Source organism: Sciurus carolinensis, chromosome 6 (genome assembly GCF_902686445.1).
Source record: "Sciurus carolinensis chromosome 6, mSciCar1.2, whole genome shotgun sequence".
NCBI lineage: Eukaryota > Metazoa > Chordata > Mammalia > Rodentia > Sciuridae > Sciurus > Sciurus carolinensis.
Genome location: NC_062218.1, coordinates 53,971,350 through 53,985,248, shown reverse-complemented (window position 1 = coordinate 53,985,248; position 13,899 = coordinate 53,971,350). Strand labels below are relative to the sequence as shown.

At 34.8% G+C, this 13,899-nt stretch overlaps 1 protein-coding gene across 1 annotated transcript in view; it reads right to left on the bottom strand.

Annotated features, from left to right (window-relative positions):
* Nucleotides 1-13,899, bottom strand: part of Nln (neurolysin) — a 104,070-nt gene that overhangs the window by 51,830 nt on the left and 38,341 nt on the right. The window contains exon 3 of the mRNA XM_047556584.1: nucleotides 12,079-12,227. Coding sequence (XP_047412540.1) covers nucleotides 12,079-12,227 — 149 coding nt within the window. The remainder of the gene's footprint in view (nucleotides 1-12,078; nucleotides 12,228-13,899) is intronic.

Genomic DNA, 13,899 nt, shown 5'->3' with positions numbered 1-13,899 from the left:
AAAAGAGATTAAGTACTTGGACAAAGTGGAGGCACAAAAAAGGGGGCACTGGGTCAACGGGGAAGCTAAGCCATGGTGGTTGATGCTTACATCTGGATCCCCAGGCTTTTAGAGGCCTGACAAAATTACAAGGTTCAGTAGTATTAATTATGAAGAATGACTACAATTACATATTTCAAAACCAAGAAAGTAGGTAGGGAGGGAAGAAGGAAGTGCTGGGGAGTGATATTGGCCAAGTTATATTGTAATACTGTGTGCATGTACAAATATGTAACAACAAATCCCAAACTATAATGTACCAACAAAAAATGTGGAAAAAAAAAATCCCAAGAAAGCATGGTAAATAAAAGGAATTAAATTATAAATGAAATTGAGTCGGATTTTTATTTCTTTGGGCATGGTTTTAAGGTACCAGTTCTTGTATTTTAATTTGGGACACTGGGCCTCCAGTGTTGGTGGCATAGGAGAGATCACATAATGCTTAAAAGCATCCACAGTTGGCCTGGGGGCATAGTTCAGTGGTAGCACACCTGCTCAGTATGCTGGGCTTAATCCCCAGCACCACAAAAACAAAACAAAACAAAACAAAGAAAGCAAGCATCTATTCTTAATCCCATGACCTATTCATCAGCACTAATATTAAAACTTCCCCCTTTAAATCTCCAGTTGGCCCACAGCTCTGAAAAAATATAAACAATATTACAAATAGGTCTTTCTATTTCACAAACTTAGCTTGCATAATTCAGCCTTTATTTTCCCAAAGAATTTCTCTTGTACATTTATTATTTAGTAGTAATAAAATATGTCTGGATTAAAGACATGTACATTTTCTCACTAATATGGCTAGAGATTGCATGTACGAAACTTTCTTTGATTTTTGTTGTTTTTTATAACTTAATGATTGAGAAGCCTTCTCAGAACTGGAAAACACCAAGACGTATGGCCATTTGGTGGCTTTTGACATTTGGCCATTTTCCAGCCAAATGAAGAAATCCTTATTTTCTTTTCCTTTTGTGGAATAAAGTATTCATTTAGTATTTTAATTTTAATGAAATATTTGATATCCACAAATGAATAAAATTATGTATATGTAAATTATAGGAACAAATTAAATACATTCTTCACTTAAGATTCAGGACATTAACAATGCTCTTTTGCATTTATTAAGACAACTGGGAACCTATACAAAATAATTTTATGATAAACATTTTGTCCTTTTTTACCACTTTATGTATATCTTGTTTAGTTCTGAGCTTTATAAAATGACATCATGCTGGTGGAGTAGGAGAATCAAGGAGGGAGGAAGGATGAGAAAGGAGAGGAAATATGGAATGAATTAAATAAAATCATGTTATATGCATATATAAGTGTACCAAACGGAATTTATTCATGTATATGATCAAAAATAAAGAAACGAGCAAAAAGAAAATCAGTAGAGAGTCCAGAAGAAAAATAGGGGGAAGGAGGAGGGAATGGAAAAAAGGGGGTAACAGGGACTGAAATCAAATTCCTTACATGTATGATTTTGTCAAAATGTACCCAACTACTATATATAACTATAATGCTCTTAAAAATATGCATATATATGTATATATGTGCAATATGCTGCACACAGCAATTTCTTTCTTTCATTGTTACTAAGATTGAGACATATTGTTCCATTGTTCCTAGTTTCTTCATTTCAATGCTATAAAATATTCCATTGAATAAATGTACCACATTTGATTGATCCATTTTGTTGCTGATGGAAATCTGGGTTATTTCAGTGTTTTGTTACAATGTTGCTATGAACATTTGTCCAATTGCATCTATGAATACATGCAAAAGCATCTCTGGGTAAATACTGAGGCAGAGCTGGGCAGTGCAAATAGGTTGTAGAGAATTTAAGATCAGTTTTATAATACTAATGTTTTCTCCAAATTAGTTATTACCATTTTTAACTAATTATGTTTGTATTAGCAGTAAATGAACATTTCCACTGATCAAAACACTTATTATTTTTGCTCATCTTGTGAGTGAAAAATAGCAACTTATTGAGGTAATTTGCATTTCCCTGATTATTAATGAGGCTGAACATCTTTTAACATGTTTAATTGACATTTGTGGTTCTTCTGAACTATCTCTTCATGTCATCTGTACATCTTTCCACTGGGATGTCTCTGTTTTTGATTGTAGTAGTTCTTTATACATTGTAGAATGCTTTACTAGTGAAGTGTTTTGCAATTTTCTTTTTTTAGTATTTGTCTTTTCATGTTGTGATCAGAAGTTCTTTATTTTAAGGTAGTCAAGCCTGTTAATCTTATATGTCATAGTACTTCTCGTGTCTTATTTAAGAAATACACATTCCTGCCCAGATATCACCCTATATAAACTTCTAGAAGCTTTAAACTTTAGAATTTTAAGATCTTAATGCATTAGGAATTCTTTTTCTATTTATCATAAGAGATCCAACAGCTCATGTTCTAGCCCCAATTACTGAAGGCCTGTTTTCCAAACCCGCCACTATCTTGTTTCTCACTTTAGTTTTATGAACATTTATTTAATCCTTCCTCTGTACCAAGTTTTCTGCCAGAGGGTCAAAAGAGAATCAAACAAAATATCTCCATCTTTTGAGGTAGGAATTAATATAAAGTCTACATGATGCCTGGTAAGCATTTACCAATCATTTCTGTGGCTCTTGGTAGGTTTCCATTTCTGAGCTTCCATTTCTCTATTTACAAAAAGGGTTACCTCACAAGGTAGGTGTAAAGGTTAAATCAGCTCTATTGTTATACAGATGTAAAGAAGTATTACAAGTCACCAATCAGCGGGGAGGGAACTAAGACCACAGCACACTGGTTAGTCTTATGTTCTACTATGATTTTTTTCTATCCATTTAGTCAACAAACTACTTATTTCGGAAGTTTTAAAAACATGACTGCAAATTAATTGATACTCCCCAGGCTGAGATGTGGTATTCCTTAAATCTGGGCACAGCACACTGACTAGTCTTCTGTGCTAGCTTTCTGTTGCTGTGTCAAAAAACCCTAGTAAATCAACTTATTAAGTAGATGAAGTTTATTCTGGCCTCTAGTTTCAGAAGTTTCAGTCCATGGTTGCTTGGCTCTATTGTTTTTTGGGCCTGTGGCAAAGAAGTTTATCATGGTGAAGAGTGCGTAGTGGAGTAAATTTGTTTACCTCACGGTGTCTGGGAAGTAAAGAGAGAGAAAGGAAGGAGCCAGGATACCAATATCTCCTTCAAGGGCATGCCCCCAATGACCTAACTTCCTTCCACAAGGCCCCACTTCCTAAAGATACCACTACTCAATATTGCCACAAGTTGGGAACTAAGCTCTCAACACATGGAGCTTTGGAGGACATTCAAGATCCAAGCTATAGTATCCTCTAATATAGCATGCAGTATGGCAGAAGTGAAGCTATGTGACAAATGAGAGGTCATAAAACACAAAGCAGATTCTATGTGGTTTTCTGGCATACTTGTCTTGGGGACCTGGGTCTCCAGTATGGAAGTCCTTCCACACTAATGCTGTCATGTGGGAAGAAGCCCCAATTAACCCACATAAAGAGATTACTTGAATATTTCCTTTGTAATGGATTGAACTGAGTTCTCTCAAAATTCATTTGTTGAAGCCCTAAACCCCAGTGTGACTCTATTTGGAGATGGGCTTTTAGGAGGTAATTTTGGTTAAATGAGGTCAAAGGGGTGGGATCCTACTTTGAAAGGATTGGTAGACTTATAAAAAGAAGAGCAGATATTCATCCCCACACCCCAAGCATATACTGAGGAAAAGTCATGTGAGCACACCATGGAAAGGGGCAGTCAGAGATGTCTCATAAAACCCTGATTATCTGGCTCTCTTATCTCAGGCTTCCAGCCTTCAGAACTGTAAAAAAACAAATTTCTGTTGTTTAAGTATTCAGTCTATGGTACTTTGTTACAACAACCCAAGCTGATCAAGGTACCCAGAGACTACACAAAGAAAAAGATCCCTGATCAGCTCCTGTCCACTTCAATACAAGCCACCAATGTCTATAATTACATGTGTGACCCCCAAATCAGAACTGCTCAAATGAACTCCTTCTGAATTCCTGACCAACAGACACTCTCAGAGAAAATAAAATGACTATTGCTATTTTTGGCCGCTAACTTTTGGGGTAACATGTTATGCATCAGTGGATGACTGGAATGTTCACTGGGCACAGATTTGTACAGAGAACTGTGAAATGTAATTTCACATTTCTGTTTATTAATCCTAAGTGAAAAACAGAGCTAGAAAGAAAATTAGATTATTTGGAAATGAAATAAAACTAGAATGTAAAGGCCACGATTCATAATTACCCAACTTGGATAATATTATATTATATTTGATTATTATCTATGTTTGTGGTATCTTGGGAACTCGGCATTATTCAGAGTACTATTATTTTAGTAGAGCATGCCTGAAGTTGCTGACTTCATATTAATTTAAGATCTGATTTATCCAGCTTAATGAAGGCTTTATGTATTATATCATGGTTCTTATTTTGATTACAGTATTAGTAGAGAAAAAGAAATAGATTATTTGGATTATATCTGATTGTCCTTTAGTTATAAATGGGATGAGGTTTACCAGTTACTAAAGTGTCCAACCTTAGCAGAAACCTGACACTGATCATTCCACATTTTAAAAAATATCACCTAAATAATTGCCTGTAAAGGAAGGTATTTTAAAGTAAATAAATTCATGTAATGACTTTTAATGTAAAAATAAACAATAGTTAGCATTTATTATTCTCATATATCCTTCACAGAAACTTTAGAAGATTCTGGGAATGTTTACCCAATAATCCACATGTATGAGAGCAATTGCTCTGTTGGAAAGAGGAAAAATTATGGAACTAAATCTGAAACTACCTTAAATCATTACAATAAAGTCCTGAAATGAACCTGCCCCCCAAAATACACAAATGTAATGAGTACACTCATGTCTATCAGGTCACTAGGGTATGCTAGTCTACTCTATATGCAGCATTTATTGCCTAATTTAGTGGGATTAATTCCAAATATATAAAAATTTAAAAGTATGACAAGAAAATCTAAAGTAACAAGGCTTCCATATCTTTCTAATATTCATAAGAATCACGGAAGGTAGAATAGTAACAAAAAAATTATTCCAAACAAGAACTTAGAAGTCATGATGTGGTAGTTAAACTGATCTGCGACATGAAGGATGATGTAAGGAGTGAAATCAGAGATAAATTTCAGGAGGTGAAAGATCACTTCAATAAAGAGATAAGAGATCCTGAAAAGAAATCAAGCAGAAATCCACAAAATGAAGGAATCAATAAACCAAATTAAAAATTCAATGAAAAGTATCAACAATAGCTGGAACACTTAGAAGACAGAACCTCAGGCAATGAAGACAAAACATATAATCTTGAAAATAAAGTTGTCATAAGCTGATGATAAGAAACCAAGAACAGAACTCCCACGGATAACATGAAAAGACCAAATTTAAGATTTCCTGGGACAGATGAAGGCACAGAGATGAAAATCAAAGGAATATACAATCTTCTCAATGACATAATATCAGAAAATTTCCCAAACATAAAGAATGAAATGGAAAATCAAATACGAGAGGTTTATGGGACCCCCAAATGTACAAAATTACAGCAGACCCACACCAAGGCACATTATAATAAGAATAATTAACATACAGAATAAGGATAGAGTCTTAATAGTCGTGAGAGAAAATTATGTATGGGGGAAACCAATTTGGATCTCAGCTGATTTCTCAATCCAGATCCTCAAAGCTAGGAAGTTCTGAAATAATATATATGAATATATATTTCTGAAAGAAAATGGATGCCAACCAAGAATGCTACACCTGCAAAACTAAGCTTATAACAAATTCACTACTACAAAGCCTGCACTACAAAACAGTCTCAACAAAATTTTCCATGAGGACGGCATAAAAAAAAAAAAAAGTGAAAATCAGCAAAGGGAGGAATTATGCTAAAGGAATAGTCAATCAAAGGAGAAACTAAGGGGCTAGGGATATAGCTCAGTTGGTAGAGTGCTTACCTTGCAAGCACAAGGCCCTGGGTTCAATCCCCAGGAACAAAAAAAAAAAAAGAAGAGACTAAGTCAAATTAAAAACCAGAAATAAACCAAATGACCAGGAATATAAATCACATCTCAATAATAACCATGAGGGGCTGAAGTTGTGGCTCAATGGTAGAGTGCTTACCTGGCATGTGTGAGGCCCTGGGTTTAATACTTAGTACCACATATAAATAAATTAAATAAAAAATCCATTGACAACTAAAAAAAAAATAATAATAACCTTGAATGTTAACAGCCTAACTCATTAATCAAAAGACGGAGACGGTCAGACTGGATTATAAAACAAGACTGTTTCAGTCAGCTTTTTAGCTGTGAGACTGAACATCATGGTGGAAGAGTGTGGCAGAGGGAAGCAGCTCACATCATCAGGAAGCAGAGAGAAAGAGTCTCTCCAGATACAAAATACCCTAAAGCTAGGCCCCAATTCCAATTTACTCCAGTCACACCCTACCACTTCAGTTACCACTCAGTTAATCCCTACTGGGGGATTAATTCACTGATTGGGTTAAGACTCTTAAAACCCAATCATTTCTCCTCTGAACCTTCTTGAATTGTCTTACACGTGAGCTTTTGGAGGATACCTCATATCCAAACCATAGGAAAGACCCAACAATATGCTGTCTCCAAGAGACTCACCTAATAGGCAAAGTCATCCAGAGACTGAAGATGAAAGGATGAGAAAAAACATACCACTCATACGGATCATGTAAACAAGCAGGGGTTTCCATCTTCATATCAGATACAGTGTACTTCAAGTCAAAGTTAATCAGAAGAGACAAAGAAGGACATTTCATATTGCTTAAGGGAATTATACATCAGCAAGACACAACAATTATAAATATTTATGCCCTGAACAATGGAGCATCTATGTACATCAGACAAACCCTTCTCAATTTCAATAATCAAATGGACCACAACACAATAATACTGGGTGACTTTAATATACTTCTCTCACTACTGGATAGATCTTCCAAACAAAAACTAAACAAACAAACTATAGAATTAAATAATATAATCAATAACTTACACTTAATGGACACATAGAATATTTCATCCATCAATGAGAGCAAATACACTTTCTTCTCAGCAGCACACAGATCCTTCTCTAAAATAGCCCGTATCTTATGTCACAAAGCAACTCTTAGTAAATACAAAAAAAAAAAAAAGATAATACCCTGTATTCTATCAGACAGAATTAGATATCAATGATAAAATAAAAAATACAAGTTACTTTAGCACCTGGAGACTAAATAATACACTATTGAATGCTGAATGGATAGTAGAAGAAATCAGAGGTGAAAAAAATATACACAGGGTAAATGAGAACACCAGTACAACATATCAAAATCTCTGGGACACTATGAAGGCAGTGCTAAGAGGAAAGTTCACTGAACTGAGCTCATTCATTAGAAGAATAAAAAGTCAATAAAATAAATTACCTAATATTACATCTCAAAGCCCTAGAAATAGAGGAACAAATCGAACACCAAAAGTGGTAGACAGGAAATAATTAAAATCAGAGCTGAAATCAATGAAACAGAAACAAAAGAAACAATTGAAAAATTGACAAAACAAAAAGTTGTGTTTTTTTGAAAAAAACAAAACTGATAAAGTCCTACCACACTAATGAAGAGAAAGTGGGAGAAAACTCAAATTACTGAAATTTGTGATGAAAAAGGAAATATCACCTTGTACACTACTAATATACAGAAGATAATTAGAAATCATTTTGAAAATTTATACTACAATAAGAGAGAAAATCTTGAAGACAGTGACAAATTTCTAGAAACATATGACCTACCCGAACTGAATTAGGAGGACATACCAACCTAAACAGGTCAATTTCAAGCAATGAAATAGAAGACACCATCAAAAGCCTACCAAGAAAAGTCTAGGACCAGGATTGATTCTCAGATGAATTCTACAAGACCTTCAAAGAAAAATTAAAGAAGGAAGGAACCCTTCCCAAACTTATTCTATGAAGCTAATATCACCCTGATATCAAAACCAAACAAAGACACATCAAGGAAAGAAAACTTCAGACCAATATCCCTGATGAACACAGATGCAAAAATTCTCAATAAAATTCTGGCAATTCACATACATAGACATATTAAAAAGATAGTGCACCACAATCAAGTGAGGTTCATTTCAGGAATGCAAGGTTGGTTCAATATATGGAAATCAATAAACGTAATTCATCACATGAAAAGACTTAAAGATGAGAATCAAATGAACATTCCAATAGATGCAGAAAAAGCATTTGACAAAATACAGCACCCTTTCATGTTCAAAACACTAGAAACATAGGGACAGTAAGAACATACCTCAATATCATAAAAGCTATATATGCTAAACCCAAGGCCAATATCATTCTAAACAAAGAAAAACTGAAAGCATTTCCTCTAAAAACTGGAACAAGACAAGGATACCCTCTTTCACCACTTCCATTCAACATCATCCTTGAAGCGCTAGCCAGAGCAATTAGACATAAGAAAGAAATTAAAAGGATACGAATAGGAAAGGAAGAACTCAAACTATCACTATTTGCTAATGACATGATTCTACATTTAGAAGATCCAAAAAATTCTACCAGAAATCTTCCAGAACTACTAAATGAATTCAGCAAAGTAGCGGGATATAAAATCAATACCCACAAATCAAACATGTTCCTATACATCAGGGATGAATCTACTGAAAGAGAAATTAGGAAAAGTACTCCATTCACAATAGTCTCAAAAATATAAAATAAAATGAAATACTTGGGAATCAATCTAACAAATGAAGTGAAAGACCTCTACAATGAAAACCATCGAATACTAAAGAGAGAAACTGAAGAAGACCTTAGAAGATGGAACTATCTCCATGCTCCTGGATAGGCAGAATTAATATTGTCAAAATGTCCATACTAACAAAAGCATTATATAGATTTAATGCAATTCCTATTAAAATTCCAATGACACTCTTCATAGCAGTAGAAAAAGCAATCATGAAATTCATTTGGAAAAATAGAGATCCAGAACAACCAAAGCAATCCTTAGCAAGAAGAGTAAAGCAGGAGGAATCACAATACCAGACCTTAAACTATACTGCAGAGCCATAGTAACAAAAATGGCATGGCAGTGCAACCAAAACCAACATGTATACCAATGGTACAGAATAGAAGACACGGAGACAAACCCACATACAGTTATCTCGTACTAGACAAAGGTGCCAAAAACATTCATTGGAGAAAAGACAACCTCTTCAACTAATGGTGCTGGGAAAACTGGAAATCCATATGTAACAAAATGAAATTAAACCCCTATCTCTCACCCTGCACAGAACTCAACTCAAAGTGAATCAAAGACTTAGGCACTAGAACAAAGACCCTGCACCTAACAGAAGAAAAAGTAGGCCCAAATCTTCACATATGGATCTAGGATCTGACTTCCTTAATGAGACTTCTAAAGCACAAGAAGTAAAATCAAGAATCAATAAATGGGATGGATTCAAACTAAAAGGCTTCTTCTTAGCAAAGGAAACAATTGAGAACATGAAGAGAGAACCTACAGAATAGGAGAAAATTTTTACTACAGGCACCTGGAATAAAGCATTAATCTCCAGGATATATAAAGAGCACAAAAAACACCAAAAAACCAAATAACCCAATCAATAAATGCGTTAAGAACTTAACAGACACTTCACGAAAGAAATATAATCAATCAACAAATACATGAAAAAATGTTCCACATCTCTAGCAAATAGAGAAATGCAAATCAAAACTACTCTAAGACTGCATCTCACTCCAGTCAGAATAGAAATTATCAAGAATACAAGCAACAATAAATGTTGACGAGGATGTCGGGGAAAAGGTACACCCATACATTGCTGGTGGGAATGCAAAGTAGTACAACAATTATGCAAAGCAGTATGGAGATTCCTCAGAAATCTTGGAATGGAATCGTCATTTGACCCAGCTATCCCACTCCTCAGTTTATATCAAAGGACTTAAAATCAGCATAGAACAATAATGCAGCCACATCAATGTTTATAGCAGCTCAATTCACAATATCTAAACTATGGAACCAACCTAGATGCCCTCAACAGATGAATGTAAAGAAAATGTGGTATATATACACAATAGAGTATTACTCAGTCTTAAAGAAGAAGTAAATGCATGCCAGTAAATGGATGGCGCTCAAGAATATCATGCTAAGCAAAATAAGCCAATCCTAAAAAACCAAAGGCCAAATGTTTTCTCTAATATGTGAATGCTAATCCACAATAACGCGGGGGATAGGGAAGAACAGAGGTACTTTGGATTAGGCAGAGGGGAGTTCAGGAAGGGGAGGAGTTAAGGGGGCAGGAATTATAGTAGTATGAGTTCGACATTATTATCTTATGTGCATATATGAGTACATGACTGGTGTATTATACATCATGTACAATCAGAAGAATGAGAAATTATACTCCATTTATGTATGAGGTGTCAAAATGCATTCTGTCATGTATAACTAATTAGAACAACAACAAAAAAATCATGATGTGGGCTGGGGGTAGTTCAGTGGTAAAATGTTTGCCAAGTCCTTGAAGCCCTAAGTTCAGTCCCCAGCACCACAAAAAATAGAAGGAAGTAAAGAAGGAATGGTTGGGCACAGTGGTGCACATCTATAATCCCTGCAACTCAGGAGGCTGAAGCAGGAGGATTGCAAGTTTGAAGCCAGCCTCAGCAATTAAGTGAGGCCCTAAGCAACTTAGTGAGGCCCTGCCTCAAAATAAAAATTAAAAAAAAAAAAAAAAAAAAAAAAAAAGTAAAAAGGGCTGGAATGTGGCTGAGTGGTTAAGCACCTCAGGGGTCAATCTCTGGTACCAAAAAAAAAAAAAAAAAAAAAGGAATCTCCAGGGAGAAATTGTGAAATAACATATAAAATTATTTCATTTATCTGGAAATAAAATAAAATCACATAGAATAATATCTGTGACCAAAGGAAAAAAAGCTAATAAGGAATATCATGAATTATATTATTTTATAGTGCTAAAGATTAACTATTACAAATCATAGATGATTATCAACTACCCAGTGAAAAAATGATGTCTGATACTAGGAAATAAACAGCATGTACATCTTACATGTCTAAATAAAGATCTGATTACACATTCTATAATGAGTTGCAAATTAAAAAGCAGTTTTATTTGAAATGCTTTATTTCAATTTTTGTCATTAAAAAACAAAGGACCAAAATTTTTCTGCAATTTTGCAGAAGGAAATCTGCAATGAAACAAAGAATGCCTAGGACTGAAAAATATCCAGTTGTTTCCCAAATTGCTATGATCTCAGAAAAATTAAAAATTTAAAGCAAAGACCAGATGGAAATGCTAAGAAGCAAATCTCCAATGGTGATAAGAAGACTTGAGGCAGACCCACCTAGAACATTCATTATCCATCAATTTTGAGTCAGGATGACAGACAGACTGACTCTGGCATGTAGAACCAGCAGCACATCATCAGTACTATGGCAAAAACCACCAGATATTTACTCATAAACAACTCGATTTCATTTGCTTCTATGGGTCTAATAAAAATCTTGCAGTATTTTGAAAATTCAAAGATGTTTTTACATGAACTATCAAATTCATAATGATTAAAAAGCCTTATATTTGCAGATGTGCACTCTTCCACCTTGGTCTTTAATTCTAAGTCAATGGAATTAGCTATTTGATGTAAAACTATGTGATATAACAATACATATTACTATGTAATGCCCATTATTATAATCATTGGAAACAAAATCTAGGAAAATTCCAATACTATGTATCTTATGTCAAAGGTTTTCATTTTCTTAATTCTTTGGTGGTGGTGAGTATTAAACCCAGGGCTCATGCATGCAAAACTCTTATTTTACTACTGAGCTATACCTTCAGCCCCAGGTTCTTAATTTTTTTTTTTGTAGCTTTTCTTCTCCTTTAAAGAAAATTTTAATACCATTTACCTGTAAATGAACAATTCTCTTGAATATATCTTCTCTCATACTCATTTCAATATCAAAACGAGAAAGTCTTTTGTCTGCTTCAGTACTTGCTGCCCGTACTTCTTTGTCAGAGGACACATGCTGAGGAAAGTCTAGCATGGTTCTTTCCACTGTTGATAGAGAAAAAACAATATGAATGTGCTGGACTTGCCAAATCGATATCAGGCCAAACGCCTCCTGCCTAGATGAATGATTATGCTGATGTAAGTCTTTCATTTCATACTTTCTGAAAGGTTTCTAAGGCCACCAAGAAACAGCAACTAATGCATAACTTGGCTGCTCCACTTGGCATAAACATGAACAATAAGATGCACTGTGCACTTATCAAAGTATTTTTAGGGTGTAATTTATTAACTGGGAATGTATCAAGATAAAGCCATATTTCCTATGCTGAGGCATCTTATGATTCAGGGAAGAAGGAATAGGGCATATAAAAAGCAACAGAGGACAGAACCTATTGGTTGTCAAATGAATGGGATACTAAATCAGAGGCAGCAGCTCTTGAGGGTTGGGGCACTAGGTAGTACTATGGAGAAGCAGGATGGGCTCAGGGTCAGAAAAGTAGAAACTGCAAGCCTGGGGTCTGGCAAAGACAGAGTATGTTCAAGAAACTTTTTTATAGCAGGATGTGGTTTTCTCAAAATAGAATTTACCAATTTTTTTTTTTTAACTATAGTCTCCTTAGAGAATCTAATCAAAGTTTGAACCTTATGTCAAATGCACATAGCACATAAACATTAAAAAACACTTATAATTTTAGAGCATTCTCAGAAATCTAAATGGATACGGAAAGTAAGCAGTTAGATATTGGGGATTTTCCTGTTAAACAATGATAACAGTTTGGTCTGGCTGTTAGGTCACACGTTGAAGTTGGTTGTTGGGTTTATCATATATTTACATTTTGACTTTAATTGGGAAAAACTCTGATTATCAATAAAATAATGAAGTAGAATAAAAATGAGTATGATTATAATGATATCTGTGACTATGCTGTGACAAATACATTTTTATTACCTTTAGTCATTTGAAGATGTTATGAAGATGTAAAATTTGCATTTGCAGGCAAATGGATGAAATTGGAGAATATCATGCTAAGTGAGATAAGCCAATCTCAAAAAAACCAAAGGATGAATGATCTCACTGATAAGCGGATGATGACACATAATGGAGGATAGTCGGGGGACAAGAATGGAGGAAGGAGGGACTGTATAGAAGGAAAAGAGGGGTGGGAGGGTTGGGTGGGAAGGAAAAAATAACAGAATGAACCAAACAACATTACCCTATGTAAATGTATGATTACACACATGGTATGCCTTTACTCCATGTACAGAGAAACATGTATCCCATTTGTTTACAATAAAAATTAATTAAAAAAATGTAAAATTTACATATGTGATATATAGTAGACAGCAGTTATCCTTTACACAACAAGAAAAAGTACAAACAAGCTGCCTCACTCATATCTGTCCTCTTATAATACTGTTACAAAATACCTGCCAGAAATATCAGAATCCATAATGCATATTTTTAAAAATCAATCTCTGCAATTTTATTTAATTAATTTATTTTTGGTACTGGGAATTGAACACAGGGGCACTCAACCACTGAGCCACATCCCTAGCCCTTTTTGTATTTTATTTAGAGACACGGTCTCACTGAGTTGCTTAGGACCTTGCTAAGTGGCTGAGGCTGGCTTTGAACTCAAAATCCCCATCTCAGTCTCCCAAATCGCTGGGATTCCAGGCATGTGCCACCACGCCACCAAGAAATAGTTCAAACAAG